A 17,953-nucleotide genomic window follows, 5' to 3' on the forward strand; every position below is an offset into this window, starting at 1 on the left:
TGATCTCTTTATCATTATGTAATAATGCCCTTATTTGTCTCTTGTTACAGTTTTTGTTTCAAAGTAGTTTTGTCTGATCTAAGTATTGCTACATTGACTCCTGCCACCCATCCACTTCCATTTGCATGCTATATCTCTTTCCATGTATTCTCTTTGTCTGTATGTGTCTTTAGTTCTGAACTGAATCTCTTATAGGCAACATATATATGGGTCTTTTTTTTTTAAGATTTTATTTATTTATTTGACAGAGCGGGAGAGAGAGCACACAAGCAGGGGGATCAGCAGGCAGAGGGAGAAGCAGGCTCCCCGCTGAGCAAGGAGCCCGACGCGGAACTCTATCTCAGGACCCTGGGATCATGACCTGAGCCAAAGGCAGATGCTTAACCGACTGAGCCACCCAGGCATCCCTGGTCTTTTTTTTTTTTTTTTTTTTTTTTAATCCGTTCAGTCACCCTATGCCTTTTGATTGGAGCACTTAGTCCTTTTACATGTAATTATTAATAAGTATGTACTTATTGCTGTTTTGTTCATTGTGCTGGTTATTTTTGTAGGTATTTTCTGTTCCTTTCTTCTTCTCTTGCTCTCTTTCCTTGTAGTTTGATGGCTTTCTTTAATGTTATGCTTGCATTCCTTTCTCTTTTGTGTGTGTGTATCCATTATTATATGGTTTGCTTTGTGGTTATCATTTCATTCATATAATGTCTCATGTGTACAACAATTATATATTAAGTTGATGGTCACTTAAGTTCAAGCACATTCTAAAAGTACTAAATTTTTATCCCCCCCTCCACTTTTTATGCTTATGATATCATATTCTGCATTTTTATTTTGTGTATCCCTTGAATGAATTTTATAGAAATAATTGATTTTACTACTTTTTGTTTTAACATCCATACTGGCTTTATAAGTGATTTTCTGCAACCTTTACTATATGCTTGTTTTTACCAGTGAAATGTTTTCCTTTCAAATTTTCTAGTTATGGCCTTTTCTTTCCAGTCAAAGAATTCCCTTTAATGTTTCTTATCAGGATGTTTTAGTGATGATGTATTCCTTTAGCTTTTGTTTGTCTGGGAAGTTCTTTATCTCTCCTATTCTAAGTGATGACCTGCTGGATAGAGTATTCTTGGTTATAGGTTTTTTTTTCCTTTCAGGGCTTTGTAGGCCAGAAGGGATCAGCATGACATATTAAAAGTTTTGGCTAAAAAAAAAAAAAAAAAACCGCTGATAGCTTTATGGGGTTTCTCTTGTATATAACATTTTTTTTCTCTTGCTGCTTTTGAAATTCTCTCTTTATCATTACTTTTTGCCATTTAAATTATTATGTGTGTTGGTGTGGACCTCCTGGGTTCATCTTGTATGGGGCTCTCTGATTCCTGGACCTGGATGTCTGTTTCCTTCCCCACATTTAGGGAGGTTTTCAGCTATTATTTCTTTGAGTAAATTATCTAAAGTTTTTTTTTTTTTTTTTTTTTTGAGAGAGAGAGAGAGAGCACAAGTGGTGGGGAGGGGCAGAGGGGGTGAAGGAGGCTCCCCGCTGAGCAGTGAGCCCAACACAGGGCTTGATCCCAGGACCCCAGGATCATGACTTGAGCTGAAGGCAGACGTTTAACCAACTGAGCCACCCAGGTGCCTCTCTTCAAGTAAATTTTCTGCCCCCTTCTCTCATTCTTCTCTTTCTGGGATCGCTATAATGCAAATGTTATTAGGGTTGATGATGTTGGTGAGTTCCTTAACCTATACTCATTTTTTATTTTTTATTTTTTTTCTATTCAGCTTGGTTGCTTTCCTCACCGTCTTCTGGATCACTGATCTGTTTGTTCTGCATCCTCTAATCTGCTGCCCTTTTCCTCTAGAGTAATTTTTATTTCAGTTATTGAATGCTTCATCTCTGGTTCTTTTTTGTATTTCCTCTTTAAGTTCTTAGTGAGTTTATCTACTCTTTCTTTTTTAAGTAGACTCCAGGCCTGGCATGGAGCCCAACTCATGACCCTGAGATCAAGAACTGAGCTGAGATCAAGAGTTGGACGTTTAGCCAACTGAGCCACCCAGGCGCCCCTATCCACTCTTTTCTCAAGTCTAGTGAGTATCTTTGTCATTACTTTGAATTTTTTTGTTGTTTTTGTTTTGAGAGAGAGAGAGAGAACAAGCAGTGGGGAGGGGCAGAGGGAGAGAGAGACAGAGAGAGAGAGAAAGAGAAGCAGACTCCCTGCTGAGCAGGAAGCCCAATGCAGGGCTCGATCCCAGGACCTGGAGATCATGACCTGAGCCAAAGGCAGACACTTAGCTGACTGAGCCACCCAGGTGCCCCCATTACTTTGAATTTTTATCAGGCATAGCGCTTCTCTGTTTCATTTAGCTCTTTTGCTGTGATTTTTCTTCTCTTTCATTTGGGACATATTCTTCTGTGTCCTCATTTTGTCTTAGTCTCTGTGTTTGTTTCTATGGATTAAGGAGGTCAGCTACATCTCCTGGTCTTGAAAGTTGTAGCCTTGTGTCCCGTGGTGTCCTGGAATGCAGTGCCCCCTGGGCACGAGAACCAGGTGCTCCAGGAGTGTCCCCGTGGATGCACTACATGTGCTCTGCTGTGTGGCTGAGCTGTGTTTGCCTTCCCCTAGTCAGCAGCAGTGACCCACTTCGCCTGCTGCAGGCACACGGCACGGGGTTTGGTCCCTGGGCTGTTGAGGGGCCTGATACCAGTTTGGGGCTTGTAGGTGGATGGGATCAGCAGTCAGACTAGGTGTCTAAGTCAGCCTTTCTGCTGTAGTTATGGGCCCTCCGAAGGGCAGGGCTTTCTCCCTGTGGTCCACAGAGGCTTTCGCTGATGGGCAGGGCTGGCAGTCAGACTAAATTAATCTTTCTGTCACAGTTGTGGGTGCACCAAGCAGCGGGGCTTTCTCCCTGCACAGCCAGCTAAAAGGCTCTGCCTCTGGAACTGGGCGGGGGGTTGGGGAGCAGGAGTCACTTTGGCATGGTGCCAGCCCCTGCCAGAGCTGCTTACAGGGTGTGCTGGGGCAGAAGCTGCTTTCGGCGGGGGACACCTGCTGCGGCAAGAGTGTTAGATGATGCAGGTTTGCAGGGGAATTTGGGGGTGGCACACGGGGGTGCTGGCAAAGTAGGTGGAGTGTTAGTGCTGGTTCTCACCATATCCGGCTGTGTAGTCTCAGGGAGGGAGAGCCCCCAACAGCCCCAAGCCCTCCTACCTTGCCCTCCACTAAGGTGTGAGAAGGGGGCTGTGGAGGAAACACCACAGGAAGAGCCGACTCCACGGTTAGTGCTTAGGCCAGATTCCCCGTGAGGACATCTGAGCACTTCAAGCAGGAGCTAAAATGCAACTTCTGAAAAATGTTTGATTTTTTTAGGGGTGACTGTACCTATTGATTGTCAGCTTCCCATAGTATTTGCAGGTTTCTGTAATGTCCAGATAGGGCAAAGGAAGAACATTACTGAAGTTAAAAGACTTCTGCGGCAGGATTTGCAGAGAACAGGCGAAAAAGGTTACATGGCAAAAATTCCTTCTGGTTAGTTATCTTTGGGTGTATCTTCAGATGTTCTTTGATTCTCTGTATATTCTAATATTCTCACAATAAGTGTATGTTGCTTTTGTATTAACAATGTGAGTGTACTGGGGCAGGCACCTGCGTGGTGCAGTCGGTTAAGCGTCTGACTTGGTTTCGGCTCAGGCCATGACCAGGGTCATGAGATGGAGCTCCGCATCGGGCTCTGCACTCAGCTCTGAGTCTGCCTGAGACTCACTCTCTCCCTCTGCCCCTTCCCTCCCCGCACTCTCACTCTAAAATAAATATTTAAAATAATCTGAATGTACAGAAAATATAATTTGAGAAAATACGATTTTCAGCTTCAAGCTAAATACATAAGAGTTGCTTTAGTGGGCACAAGGAAAGCTTTCAACTTGGTATCCACTGGCTGGCTGCAGCAGCTCTTGGCTAATCCAGGCATGGTGGCAAAACAACACAGAATCTTTGACTCCCACTCTCCTTAGGAATATACTTTCCAAGCTATATTTGACGAGGTCCTAATCAGATGTCCTTTTAACTTGCATACCAAAACTACTGGTCACATCATGAAGAGCTGCCTTATCTTAGGCATTTTGCTTTTCTCCCTCTTTTCTAACTTGAGGGAAACACCGTTTCTCAGATTACTACAAAAAGCCAACCTTAGTAGTAGTCTCTTCTTTTCACGCACACTCTGGATGTTTGGTTTTCACCTTTAACATAATATGCATTAGTTGCTTTTTTTTTTTTTAAGGTTTATTTATTTATTTATTTGACAGAGAGAGAGATCACGAGACTAGGAACACAAGCAGGCTTCCCGCCGAGCAGGGACCCCGATGTGGGACCCGATCCCAGGACCCTGGGATCATGACCCGAGCCGAAGGCAGCCACCCAGGCGCCCACATGCATTAGCTTTTTAAAAGACCTGTCCCACATCGAATTGCAAGAACTTGGGAAGCATCTTTTAATGTCAACATGAATTTGAAAGCATCTGTGGCTGCAGATGATTTTTTTTTTTTGAGGGATGGGACAGTTTAATTTAGAAATAAGCTTCGGACAGCCTCCTGATCAGAAGGGAGCCTAAGGGCCCACCCTGGGGGAGAGGGGCCATCGCGGAGGGTAAGGCCCCCAGGTGGAGGGAGACCAGCATGGGCGCTGGTACCACGAGTGCCACGACACCGGTCCTGTGCTCAGCAGGTACCGGCAGAGCCTGGAGTGATGAGCGGAATGGCCTTCTCAGGCACGGGGCTGTGCTTGATTGGACTTGCAGTTGCACCTTCCACTCAGGGCTATCAAGATTCCAGCGATGCACAGGAGCCCTCCGAAAATCATCCCGCCCAGCCGCAGGCTTTCCCAGTCGTAGTAGAAGGGACTGTCTTTATCAACCAGGTCATTGGCTTCCAAGGCAGGCAGGCCTGCCAGTGTGAGGAGAAGGCCTCGGGTCACTGTCTTCATCCTACAGCTGCAGAGCAGGGCTGAGAGCCGGGTGCAGATCTGGAGAGGCTGCTGGGGCTGGGCCGCAGACGCTGATTTCTGAAAGTGTGTGCGCCTTCAACCCTAGCTGGGTCTGAACCGCCGAGAACAGAGCTGACTGGTAGAGGTCTGCCAGACACCAACTCTGGGACCACAAAGCAATGGCAGCGTCCCCAGGGAGGCACTCTCCCCGTTTTAATTCTGGAAAGAGTTGGGCCTGGGTTGACATGATCACCTGCGGTGTTCTTTCAGGAACAGAGATGCCCAGCTGAGTTGGCTGAAGGGCTCTCTGCTGGGCTGTGGAGACCTACAGTCTGCGGCTGCAGAGACCACAGGTGGAAGGAGGCAGCCTCCCAAGCCTTTGCTGGCTACCCTAGGGCTGTTTATGACTCTGACGTTTAAAAAAGGTCACCCAGGGCGCCTGGGTGGCTCAGTCATTAAGCGTCTGCCTTCGGCTCAGGTCATGATCCCAGGGTCCTGGGATGGAGCCCCGCATCGGGCTCCCTGCTCCGCGGGAAGCCTGCTTCTCCCTCTCCCACTCCCCCTGCTTGTGTTCCCTCTCTCACTGTGTCTCTCTCTGTCACATAAAATCTAAAAAAAAAAAAAAAAAAAGCCACCCAAAGATATCTTCTTGAAAGAAATGTTTATTATTTTTATTGGTCAAACAGTTTCAAACAAATTCAGAACAAGTTTTCACATTTTGAGCCTTTAGTGCAAAGACGCTATGTCATGCGTGAAAGAAATGCTGATCCAGTGGCGCCCTCCCCTGAAGCAAGTAAATATTGGGATGATCAGGCGGAAGGAGACTTATGTGACAGAAATCTGCTCAGAAATCCTCTTGAAAAAGGACATGATTTAAAGCTCATTTGAAGGTTTTTCACAACATAAATGTGCTTAAACAACTTGTAATCTCAACTTCTTAATTTCAAAACAAAATACCCCAAGTATCAACTATCCCTTTTAAATAAAAAAAATAATCAATTTATACTCTTCTTAAAAGAACTCTAACAATGTAAAATAAGTTCCAATTCCATATATATATATATGTACATTTATAACTTAGGTGCTCTTTTGCTCTATATACTTTTACTCATGCAACAGTGACAGACGACTGGACGTGAGGCCCTACAGAGGCCTCTCTGAGAAAGCAGTGTAGCTTCTCACTCTGGCGAAGAACAAAGGGGTGTACATCTTGTCAATCTCAAAAGCAGTAACTGCAGTCTCACCAGTTGATCTGGAAAGAAAGCACAAAATTACCGGTTACAAGGACATTTCAACTCATTTAAAATCCTTACATATTTAGAGGGGAGGGTTTATCTTACACTTTAGTCTTTTTTATTTTTGAATTCATCTCAGTAAATTCAAAATGATAGAGGCATGATAAGAGAAAACCACAGGCCCAGAATAGTGTCACTTAGACCGAGTTCCCAAACCAGGGCCTAATACCTAATCTAAATGCAGTTTCAAGTCAGTCAGAAATCTTCTGATGGGCCCTCTCCACCCCCCAAAGGAAGATGAGGTAGCCTGCATGGTATGACTCCCTGCTCTTCCCTCTCAGGGAAAGCAGCACTGCCTGGAACAACCCTTCCTGCCCCTACCCTCCTGCTATAAAAACCTTCCATTTTGTTCAACTCCTCCGAGCTCCCCTCTACCTGTTAGATGGGATGCTGCCCAATTCAGGACTTGTTTACTAAAGCCAGTTAGACAATTAAAATTTACTTGGTTGAATTTTTGTCATTTAACAGATTCGGTGGCAGCAAAAGGATCCAAAGGGAACTTCTGGCAGCATCTGGGGCGATGAGAACATAGGCGTGGTCCCTGTGAACCTTCTGAGCTCACTGTCTTTCTCACCATCTCGAGGGCTGTGGGTAAGTTCCTCTCAGTTACGAGTTTTTTGTCGTCGCTGACGTTCAAGCTCCCCATCTAAATGGCGTTCCCATACAGGACAGGACTGCTTGAGCTGGCAGGTGCTTATGCCTGGAGCCCAGCCCCCAGCCCCACAGACCACAGTCCCTGGTGGAAAGCCATGCGCTGCGGGAATTGGTGGTGGTGTGCACAGGGCCCTCCTATGGCCGAGATGCAGTGCTGCCAAAACACCCAAGGGCACAGGTCTGTCTGTCTGGTTTCGTGTAAAGCCTGTCGCTAGTGGGGATCTTGGAGACCAAAAAGCTGCAAGAATTGGTGGGGATGGGTCGAGCATTTAAAGGCTGTTAGAAGTGCTCACCACCTCAGGAAGACTCCTGGGATGGGATAAGTTGGTCGTGAAACAGGTTAGCCTGGCACTAGGTCACCCACCAATCTCAAGAAACTTTCCAGGCACCGAGGTACACTGTAAAACACACTCAATCCCCAGCCCCATGGCACATCCCTTTCAGGTATTCATTCAGCTCAGAAGATCCCTAAATTCTGAAGGGTCAAGCATGCCACCTTCTGGCACACCTGCTTATTTCATGTCTAAGAACTACAGTCCCAGAAGTTTTAGATATCTAGCAAAAACGACAAAATCTTCCTAAGCTTGTTTTGTGTCCTGAGGCACTTGGCTTGGTAACCACCAGGCTGCGTGCCCCAAAAGAAGGCTGATGTGGGTTAACTCTGTGACTAGGGACCTACCGATGTGCTGCCAGCCCTCAGAGGAATCATGACCTAGAAATACAGTGGCCATTATGGGGAACGTTCCAGTTAGATAAGATCATTTAAGAAGTAGACCTGAAAGCACAAGTTCCCAAATTAAACAGAATGGGATACCCATTTCATTTGGCATGCAGATGCCTCCAAAAGGTTTCAAAGTTCCAAAACCGTTTCATTGAAAGATTTTATTGCAATAAGTTAAGAAAAATTAAAAAGAGAAAAAGGTAGGTGCCTAAAACAAGACTGTAAGACTGGGTACTCCTTCTCATCTGAATTGTAAAAGACTACCTAAACATCAGCCAAATTCTGCCAAGTTAATGGCCGTACAGACACCCTGTTCTCTACCTTCTAAGCAGGGCCCTCCCATGAGCCCCTCCCAGAATCAACGAAGCTGAGGGATTTTCTGATAAACTGCTACATTATTCCTTAGACAGTCAAGGGGAAACCGGCAGATACCAGATCGTGCCCAGGGGATCCTGGAAAAACTGGCAGAAGCCAGCAAAAAGTGAAAATTCTTTCCAGAGTCCGCGCTTCCAAATCTCTGCCTGCCCAGTCACACAGAAAATAAAATCACACTGTCCTTCCCTTCTAAATCCAGACCCACTGGTTACTGATCCCTTCTCTCCCAGGGACACCTACTGCCTTCCTGCTCCTCTGGTTTGGCATTGCTGGGCTTGGCTTTCTGCCTGCTTGGGACATGCAGGTTGTTGGTTCTTTCTTTTGGCCATCATTGTGAGTGATTCTAGATTTGGGGAAGTTGATATCCTCCATACCGTCCTTGCTGATCCATCTTTCACCCAACAGAAGCAATTCAATACTGCCACAAATACGTAAAGTTAGAATGATGTACCCAGAGGGGGAAAAAAGCAAACTGAGGATACGAGAGTTGGATAGGGGGAGAATCTCTGATGCCATTTAAGTTACAGTCCAATTCTTTGGATTGAACTGAAAGCAATGGTCCTTATGTTACACATCTTTGCAAAACCACAAACGCAGCTCTACAGGCAACTGAAAGTTCCCCTATTCCTTTACCAATCCCCCAGTGCCCCGTTTATCTCCAACAGCTTGTACATTATTGGCCTTAGGAAACCAAGTTTCTTCTAGAAGGAGCTTGCATTTTTCCCTGTGCTTTTTAAATCTAAATGTTCAATGTTCTACCTGGTCTTCTCCAGGAATTCCTTAGTTCATCTCTTTAAAATGCAAACTTAAGGAGATGATTCTTACCAAGAAAAAACAAAATGGGCAAAGTCATTTGGAACTTGACTTGCCAAGGGCAAATACAAACCTTAAGTGTCTTCTCTAAAGATGTATATAAAGAAAAGCTTTACCCATGTAGCCAGGTAACCTCAACGTATTCAACCTACCAGAAAAACAAACTCACATCCGACATTGATAAATCCTGTATTTATTTTAGGGCAGGATTTTCAAAATCAGCTATAAGGTCTCTGAGTCAGTCTGTTCGCATGTGTCTATACACGTGTGTTATAGTTATGTGGTACTTTCCACCTCTGATGGTATCGCGAAAATGAATTTGTAAAAGAGCTCTATTTAGTGGGTTTGAAGGCAAGTGCCTATAAGGATGGGCATTCTGAAAATCATACAGTCAGAGACTAACCCAAATGTTTAAGTGCATGTGACCCAGGAAAATATTGATATAAAAGCTAGATAACGGTTGATGGTTTAATTAAAAGACATGTTTTTAGTTATCAACATTAAATATTAAACTTATTCTACCTGAGTTTACTAGGTAAATTCACGTTCTCTCTTCTAAGATGTGGCCACACAAAACAAAGTGTAGGTAAACATAATTCAGGACAAATAAAGCTAAGCAGGACAAAAGTTTATAAATGAGCTTTTCAGCAATATTTGTCTACTTAGTTTTCCCAAGCTTTTTTTTTTTGATGACCTAAAACCTTAAACTAAGTTAAATGATGAATTAAGTTAAATTCATTAAATACCTAGATCATTTCCAAATAAGATAAAGTACTAAAGCATTAATTAGTAAACACAGATTTATCTACTTTTGTCTTCATATTACAGAGAAACTAATATTTAAACATGCTAATGATACACTGAAACATGTAAAACAGCACATGCTCTAGAAATTTTAAAATGTATTCATAAATATGCCAATTTAAAAAAAATGCTAGTGTAACAGTTCAAAATTGCTCACTTCTTAGTTTTCACTAGAAATTAAGGTTTTTAAGGGTTAAGAATTCTAATTAATATCTTTGTATGCCAGTAAAGCAGGATGTGTTTTTCATAAAATAAGGTATGAGAAATAGAGAGTAAGTTTGTCCTAAAATGAAGCTGGTTGTTTAAAAGAAAAAAAAAAAAAAAAGACAAAATCGGGATGTAGAAAAGAGGTTGTAAAAGGTTTGTAGAAAACAAATATTTGAAAAGGAATTTTAATGTGTGGTCAAGCAGGTTAAGATTAAAATATATTTTAAAAAATGAGTTTTAATATCAAAGTAAGATGGTGCAAAATTATTTAGTTTTCTGTCAAAAAACAGTTTTCTTGGACTTTGGTCTGCTTTTGAAAAGACTGCAGTTTCATAACAATCTGTAATCCTTATAAGGCAAGTGCTTTAAAACCTTTTTTAAAAAATTGTGACAAACTTCCAAAGGACCTGTTAAACTAATGAGGCTTATTCGCTGTAAGTGAATACCTAGCCTTCTGTGTAGCACAAGTGGCTGAAGTCCACTCTGGGTCCACAAACATGGCCCCTCATCACCAGACTTGCCACCCTGATGTCCCTGTAACATGGCAACAGCCTGCTTCTAAACCGAAGACACTGAAATGAGTGAGCACTGACAGCAAATTAAACACACACTTACAGAAACCTAGATGGCCCGGTTCTTCCTGGCTCCCTGGCAAATCCCACATTTTAATTTTTGCATTCATTCACCCACCACAGCACATTGACGAAGACTCAAATTATAAACAGACATTGATAGACTTCTATAAAATTACAAAAGTAGTCTACCAGCAATGCCTGACCTGTTTGGTCACTACCACTCCCCATGCCCCACCCCCACCCCCATAACCTATTTTTGTTCCAAGAGACCTCAAACCTCTGCCCTCTGGATCCTTCAAACACTTGTAGCTGGACTTCATTCAACTTTTATAAACTTTTGTCTTGCTTAGCTTTATTTGTCCTGAATTATGTTTACCTACAAACACTTTATTAAACATTAGACAGTCAGCCATTATCCTAAGCTATTATGAGTGATCAATAGGTTCTTGTTCTTGCATGTGTGATTTCTAGATGGGTCGAGATTTCCCGTGCTGTAAGACTGATGCCTTCACAGGAAAAACCAACCAAAACAAACCAACTTAAAAATGTGTTCCCACTTGGGGTATACTTTCCACTCTCTCCAGTGATCAAGGCATCCATTTCACTGGACAAATCACATGCGCCTCAACGAAAACCTTACAAACTTCTTGGAATTCTATCAGGACACAACCTTCTGGTCCCTTGTTGTCTCCTGCTCGTATGACCAGCTACTGTAAGTCTCCACTGTCTTATGCTCAAGCCTGTCACCCATCGATTCAAGAAGCTTTCCTGGATCCCAATTCAAAGAAACCTGTTCATCACAGCCTAGAGTTTGGTGACCATATAAGCGTTGCCAGAGGAAAACCACTCTCCAGCCCCACTGGAAAAGGACCTTCCCAGGTGCTCCTGACCACGGACACTGCTGCAGAACTAGGAAGTATTAAGCCTTGGGTACACATCACAGAGCTAAGGCTCCACCCGCACCTGGTCCGGTACAGATGCTGGAGACCTCCACATCAAAGTGATGAGCAAGACAAGTAGTGGACATCGAGGTGGTCTGCTTCCACCCCAGATGACGGATGGAGACTCCATACACTAAACGTAAACCCTTTTCTCCTCTTTTCCTTTCCTTCACTCTGGCATTGGCCTGGAAGGATAACACCCTCATCTGTATCTCCCAGGCCACCGTGAAGGGGGTGGGTGTGGGAGGGGTATAACCTCTGGAATTTAAAACAATCTTTTATTTCAGGCTAGGAGAAAATCTAACTGTGCCTCTAACTTTTCACAAGCAAAATAAAAGATCTCATTGGTTGAATCTCCTAAATTTACATTGTTGAATTTAAAAAGAGACATTCACGATTCAGATTCACTCCTTTACAGAGGTCCCGATTTCCTTGGTTAGGGATACATATAAATGAGGCTATGATCAATTCTCAAAATTATTGCAAAATCTGCTGCTAAAGCAAAAGCAGCACCACAAAGATCCTTGGACTCTCTAGCCAAAGTTGTCCTTGATTATCTTTTAGCTGAGCAAGGAGATGGGTATCTGTGTTGCGGCCAATACCACCTACTGTGCCTGGACTAACACTGATGGGGAAGTTAAAAATCGTATAAGATCACTGAGCAAGGCACTGGGCTTAAAAAGATGACTCCTGCAGTAGGGGCTTTCTATGGTTTGGTTGGGTCTTGGGGACCATGGCTCTAAGTACACTCCAACTATTGGGAATTGTCCTAACAGTAAGAATAATACTAAGAATAATAATAACCTATAGTAATAGTAATCTCTTTGGTGCATTATATTCTCTCAAAAGCTTTAAATGTATGTTCACAGCCACTCATCACCAAGCAAATGATCTAAGACTGGAACATGAACCTGAAGCTGTGACCTACCAATATCACAGATGAAGGAAAAGCATCGTGACCTATGGGTACCACACAAAGGATCAACACAAGCTGTGAGAACTACAAAAGGGTAATTGACAGTTGGTGCTCATGCCTTAAATTTTGATCACATCTCTCAGTTAAGCTGACAATCTGATCAAAAGGGGGAACTGTTAAAAAGAAAACCACAGGTCCCAAAATGGCATCACTCAGGATGGGTTCCCAAAGCGGGGCTTAATATATAATTTAATTGCAGTTTCAGCCTCCCCCAGAAATGCAGTCTAAACTGATCAGTCAGGGGCGCCTGGGTGGCTCAGTTGGTTAAGCGGCTGCCTTCAGCTCAGGTCATGATCCCAGGGTCCTGGGATCGAGTCCCGCGCATCGGACTCCCTGCTCAGTGGAGAGCCTGCTTCTCCCTCCCCCTCTGCCTGCCTCTCTGCCTACTTGTGCTCTCTGTCAAATAAATAAATAAAATCTTTAAAAATAAATAAATAAACTGGTCAGAAATTTATTGATGGGAGCCCATGAGTCTGCCACATGGGCCCTCTCCGTTCCCCAAAGGAAAATGAGGAGTTTGCATAAGACCCTCTGCTTTTCCCTTTAAGAGAAAATGTCCTTGCCTGAAACAATCCTTTTCTTTTGCTAATAACCTTCCTGCCCTGCTCTCCTTCTATAAAAACCTTCCATTTTATACAACTCCTCAAGGCTCCCCATTCACGAATCATTTAATAAAGCCAATTAGATCTTTAAAAATTTTACTTGGTAAAATTTTTGTTATTTAACAGGCATATTGTAAAAAATTTGAAAAACTGAGAAAAGTACAAAGAAAAAAATCACTCATCATTCCATCATCTAATATAACAATATGAGGTACAGTTGACCCTTGAACATAGGGGTTGGGGTGTCAAAAATCCACATATAACTTTTGAGTCCCCAGAAACATAACTACTACTAACCTGTTGACCAGAAGTCTTACCAATTACAAAATCAATTAACACATATTTTGTATGTTACATGTATGGTGTACTGTATTCTTACAGTAAAGTAAGCTAGAGGAGAAACAAAGTTATTAAGAAAAGTACAAGAAAAATACATTTACAGTACTGTATTTATAAAAAAAATCCACATTATAAGTGGATGCATGCAGCTCAAACCTGTGTTGTTCAAGGGTCAACTACACCTTCTTCCAAGCACCTCAACCTGTCTATCGAGCTTTTCTATTGAGATTATAATACTATCAGTAATCCTGCTTTTCATTTAGCATTCTGACATATGCATTTCCTCACATTATTAAATACTCTTCAGAAGCCATTACATATTTCACTGTCTGCCTGTACCACAATTTCCTTAATAATCTCCCCCCTCTTTTTTAAAGATTTTATTTATTTGAGAGAGAGAGAGAGAGAGCACAAGTGGGAGGAGGGGCAGAGGGAGAGAGAGAAGCAGACTCCCCACTGAACGAGGAGCCTGATGCGGGGCTCAATCCAGGACGCCGGGATCATGACCTGAGCTAAAGGCAGATACTTAACCGACTGAGCCACCCAGGTGCCCCAATAATTCCCTTTCTGTTGGAGATTTACGTTGTTTTCATTGTTTGGTAATTAAAAATGTGATAAGCTGCTCAGAGAGGATTCTGCTTGTCCCTCTCCCTCTGCCCACCTCTTGCTCATGCTCTCTCTCTGTCTCTCTCAAATAAATAAAATCTTTAAAAAAAAAAGTGATATTTTTGATTATGTCCTTTGAACAGATTCCTTAGAAATTCTAAGTAAAAGGCTACAGATATTTTAAGGATCTTGTTAAAATGTAATTTAAGAAGAATTATAATCCTAGAATAGAATTTAGTGACTTAATATTTGCATGATCAACAGCATCATCCCAGTGGGGAGGGAAGGGAAGCTGATGATAAGTAATACTACTACAGCCTTTTAGTTTTGTCCCCCAAAGGGATAAATAAAGGGATAAATCAAGCGACTTTATACATACAGTAAGGAAGTCAATGTGAGCATTAGCAGTTACAAATGACACCTATAATAATGTCCTTCTTCCTCCTAAAACATGATGTTTTCTATTTATTTGGTACTACTCTGAGTTTGGTTTCTTTCTATGAGAAGAAAATAGAACATTCCACTGCACAGTTTACTGAGAGAAGCAAAAAGGAGATACAGGACTGCTAGGTAAGAATGAAAAGAAAGAAAAATGCTGAGAATCTCAGTTCTCAGGACCTTTCACACGAGTGGGAAAGGAAACAGGCCACAGATAGTTTTCAACCCTGTGGTCAAGGCTGTGAAGTAGGTTAATAGAAGGTGATCTCAAAATCTGTCTCTCAGGGGGCACCTGGGTGGCTCAGTCGTTAAGCATCTGCCTTCGGCTCAGGTCATGATCCCAGGGTCCTGGGATCGAGCCCCGCATCGGGCTCCCTGCTCAGCGGGAAGCCTGCTTCTCCCTCTCCCACTCCCCCTGCTTGTGTTCCCTCTCTCGCTGTCTCTCTCTGTCATATAAATAAATAAAATCTTTTAAAAAAAAAAGAATCTGTCTCTCAGAATTTTGGATTCTATTTTGGAACCAAGAGGCGTCGACCACACACCAATATTCTTTCAAACCTAAAAACAGCAAACCTCACTATCCACACACATTGATGTTTCACCTACTTCTGTACTGTTCCTTTCTCACACACATTCTTCTGTTCCTTAATTACTCCTTACAGGTAAATCCTAACACAAACAGCTTTAAATAGGAACCACCTAATAGATGTATTAAAATCGGTGTATAATCCTGGAGGATAAACCAACCAGAAGTAAAAAAAAAAAAAAAAATGGTAAGAGTGAAACACAGGAGAAGAAAAAAGATTTGATGTTTTAAAAGTGACTTAAGTCAATGAGTAGATAACGCACAGACAGCTTAGAGGTGACTGAGTACCATTCTAATTCCAAAGTGGTGGCCCCCATTCCCATACCTATTCCCACGGGCACTGGGGAGAGCACCACCTCCTGGTCCACTCCTTTGCATACCTGACAGAATCATACTGAAAAGATGGTCATTAAAAAAAAAAAAAGAAAAGATGGTCATTGGCCAGGGACCTCTCCCTGGCGACAGCTCTCTACACAGAGCACAGCAAACTCTGGAGGCATTTACAGGAGACGTGTGATACTTTGTAATGTAACATCCTGGAACATAAGGTGGTTTTATAATGTAACATTAACTCTGAGGACTTTAAAATCTATCAGAGAGTTTCCTAAGCCTGATATGAAGTACACATTTATTCTGCAACTTTGGCATCTGTATTACATTCACCTACTTGTAAGTAATGTGACAAGAATGATGTATCCAGATGAGTTTGTTGAACCTCTGGTGGCCACTGGAACACAGCTGGAGCCCCACATGAAAACTCTGATCTGCTTCTTGCACAGGGACGCGACGGAAATATCTGTATTTGTAGTCAAGTGGCTTCTGTAAAAGAAAAGGTGTGTGAGCTATCATGAAACCTCCCCTCACTGATACATATAAATATTACAGGAATCTATTATGCAAGAGTGACACTAAAAGTAACAATCTCTGCACACAGTAGAGGGGTCTTGGGTATCAAATGAGAAGGTGGATGAGTGCCCTGAAAAATGTTAAGCATTCCAAAACTGTTTTCTCTCCATCATCGGCTCAGTCAATCAACACAATCACCCCCAGTGTTAAATATGATTGTACATTGCTGTTTAACGGCTGAAAGAATGAAGACCCCAGGAGGTCAAACAAGTTAACCAAAATTACACAGCAGCTGCAGAGTTGGAAATGAAAACTTCTGTCTTCTCCATGTAAGCCTAGTATTTCCTTCTACTGAAAATACGGGAATTTTTACAGAGGCAAAGTGATAAATTGGTGAAAGATGCAGAAGAAGCATGGAGTAGAATTTATCTTTTGCGGTAACAGTAAGAGTCAATGAAGAAACATGTGGACAAGGTTCATTAGAATCACACTTCTGCAAATACTGTTGCTAACAACACAAGAATGTCAACACTATGCATGGTTTCACTGTTATCATATTCTGAAGAGAAAACTGGTACTCAACACAGGAGTTCCTAAACTCTTTTATAAGGTAAGACCTAAACAAGGGCCCATAACTCCCTAATTCTGACCTCAGGAAACTCATGGCCAAGGCCACAGCCATCGCAGCTACCTCTGCCCTTCAGACGGCTGCCCCAGAGCCCTGGAGCCTACCTGAGGCAGAGAAGCTGGCAACCGGTGGCCACAAGGTGAAGGGACACCGATGAAACCCTGCCCTAACTAACACATGATGCCAGGGAAGACAGGAGGATCTGATAGAAGGAAAACTTCTAAAAACTATTAATTATAAAAGCATTAGGCAAGTATTTATTCCAACTACATCACAACTGACTCTTTTGCGTATCCATTTTTAAAACCAGGATTGAAAAACGCATACAAAGGAAAGTTGTGAAAAAAATTAGGCCCTCAGTTAACAGTTAAAAATACTGGAATGCAATAATTCAACAATATTTGCTTGGCATTTTTTTCCCTTTTGTAAGAACAGGAAGAAGGAAATTATCTTACTTTTTAGCTTATTTCCAGTAGAAATTGAAATTCTCTGTAAGAACACCCTTGAGAAAAAAATTATATGAGCTAACTTAGGAAGGAAATCCCTTATGATTCAGAACAGGAATAGCTAAAAAAACATATTCAGGTATAATTTCACTAGTTATTTCATAGCACATTTTGGCTTTACATTTTCTAATGTGAAAGACCTGGACCAGAAAAGGAAATCATTTAGAGAAAAACAAGCTGATCCAATTAAAAAACCCCCCACATTTTAGAAAACCCTCCAGCTCTCTTCAGGGAGATGCTATAAGTCAACGTACATTTTGTGTAACAGTATATTTTATGAAACAGTATTTTCTTACCCTTTCTAATCAAGAATGCTTAAATGAGTAGGGTACTGAAATAAACACAGAACCTTTAATTCCACTCACTCACCTCTTCTTTTTTCTTAGTTATCACAGCAAATACTTTGGTCTGATTGTCTGTATCTTGTGACAAGCGATAATGACCCAATAGAATTGCATCAGTTCTAAAAATTAAAAAATACAATTTAAGTCCAAGTCTATTAACCAGTTGTTACATGTATTTAAATAACCTAGGAAGTAATGGGTTCTAATAGTGGTTACTCAACTTGCCCGAGAAGAATCAGCTAGGATGTGAGTAAACCTAATTTGCTAAGGCTCCCAAGACCTACTGAAACATACTCCCCAGGCAGAGAGGCCCAGGCACTGGTATTTTTCACAAGGGCCGCTGCTGAGTGCTGTTTTTATCAGCCGGTACTAAGTTAAGGAAGCACTGGATTACATTAACCTGCAAGTAACCACATGAAATGTGACCTGTATAGAAAACTATAGAAAAATACTACCTGGTATTTCTAGTTCTTAAACGAGGAACAATGGACTGAGGCTCCTCAGGGGTTGTCAACACCATCACATGGCCATCAGGGAAGAATCTTATGTACCTGTGTAAAAAGAAAAGAACACCAAAAAACACCACACACACACAAAGTATAAAACATGTCCTTATTTCCTGGCACCTAAACCTGTTCATTGCTGTGAAATCAAATCAGAAATACCACGGGCCAAAAAATCGGCAAAGCATCATCAAAACAAACACGACTGGCAACCTGTGAGGCCAGCG

General features: G+C 42.2%; 1 protein-coding gene and 1 pseudogene across 1 annotated transcript in view; both read right to left on the reverse strand.

The window, feature by feature from the left end:
• Positions 1 to 4,602: 4,602 nt before the first annotated feature.
• Positions 4,603 to 5,040, reverse strand: LOC144380737 (FXYD domain-containing ion transport regulator 4 pseudogene; annotated as a pseudogene).
• A 571-nt stretch (positions 5,041 to 5,611) lies between these two features.
• LOC118536021 (F-box only protein 9) overlaps positions 5,612 to 17,953 on the reverse strand; it is a 35,455-nt gene continuing 23,113 nt past the window's right edge. The window contains 4 exon segments of the mRNA XM_078065557.1: positions 5,612 to 6,219; positions 15,567 to 15,718; positions 17,249 to 17,342; positions 17,679 to 17,774. Of these exon segments, the coding sequence (XP_077921683.1) occupies positions 6,111 to 6,219; positions 15,567 to 15,718; positions 17,249 to 17,342; positions 17,679 to 17,774 (451 nt within the window). The 3' untranslated portion in view covers positions 5,612 to 6,110.

Source organism: Halichoerus grypus, unplaced genomic scaffold (assembly GCF_964656455.1).
Source record: "Halichoerus grypus unplaced genomic scaffold, mHalGry1.hap1.1 HAP1_SCAFFOLD_130, whole genome shotgun sequence".
Lineage (NCBI taxonomy): Eukaryota > Metazoa > Chordata > Mammalia > Carnivora > Phocidae > Halichoerus > Halichoerus grypus.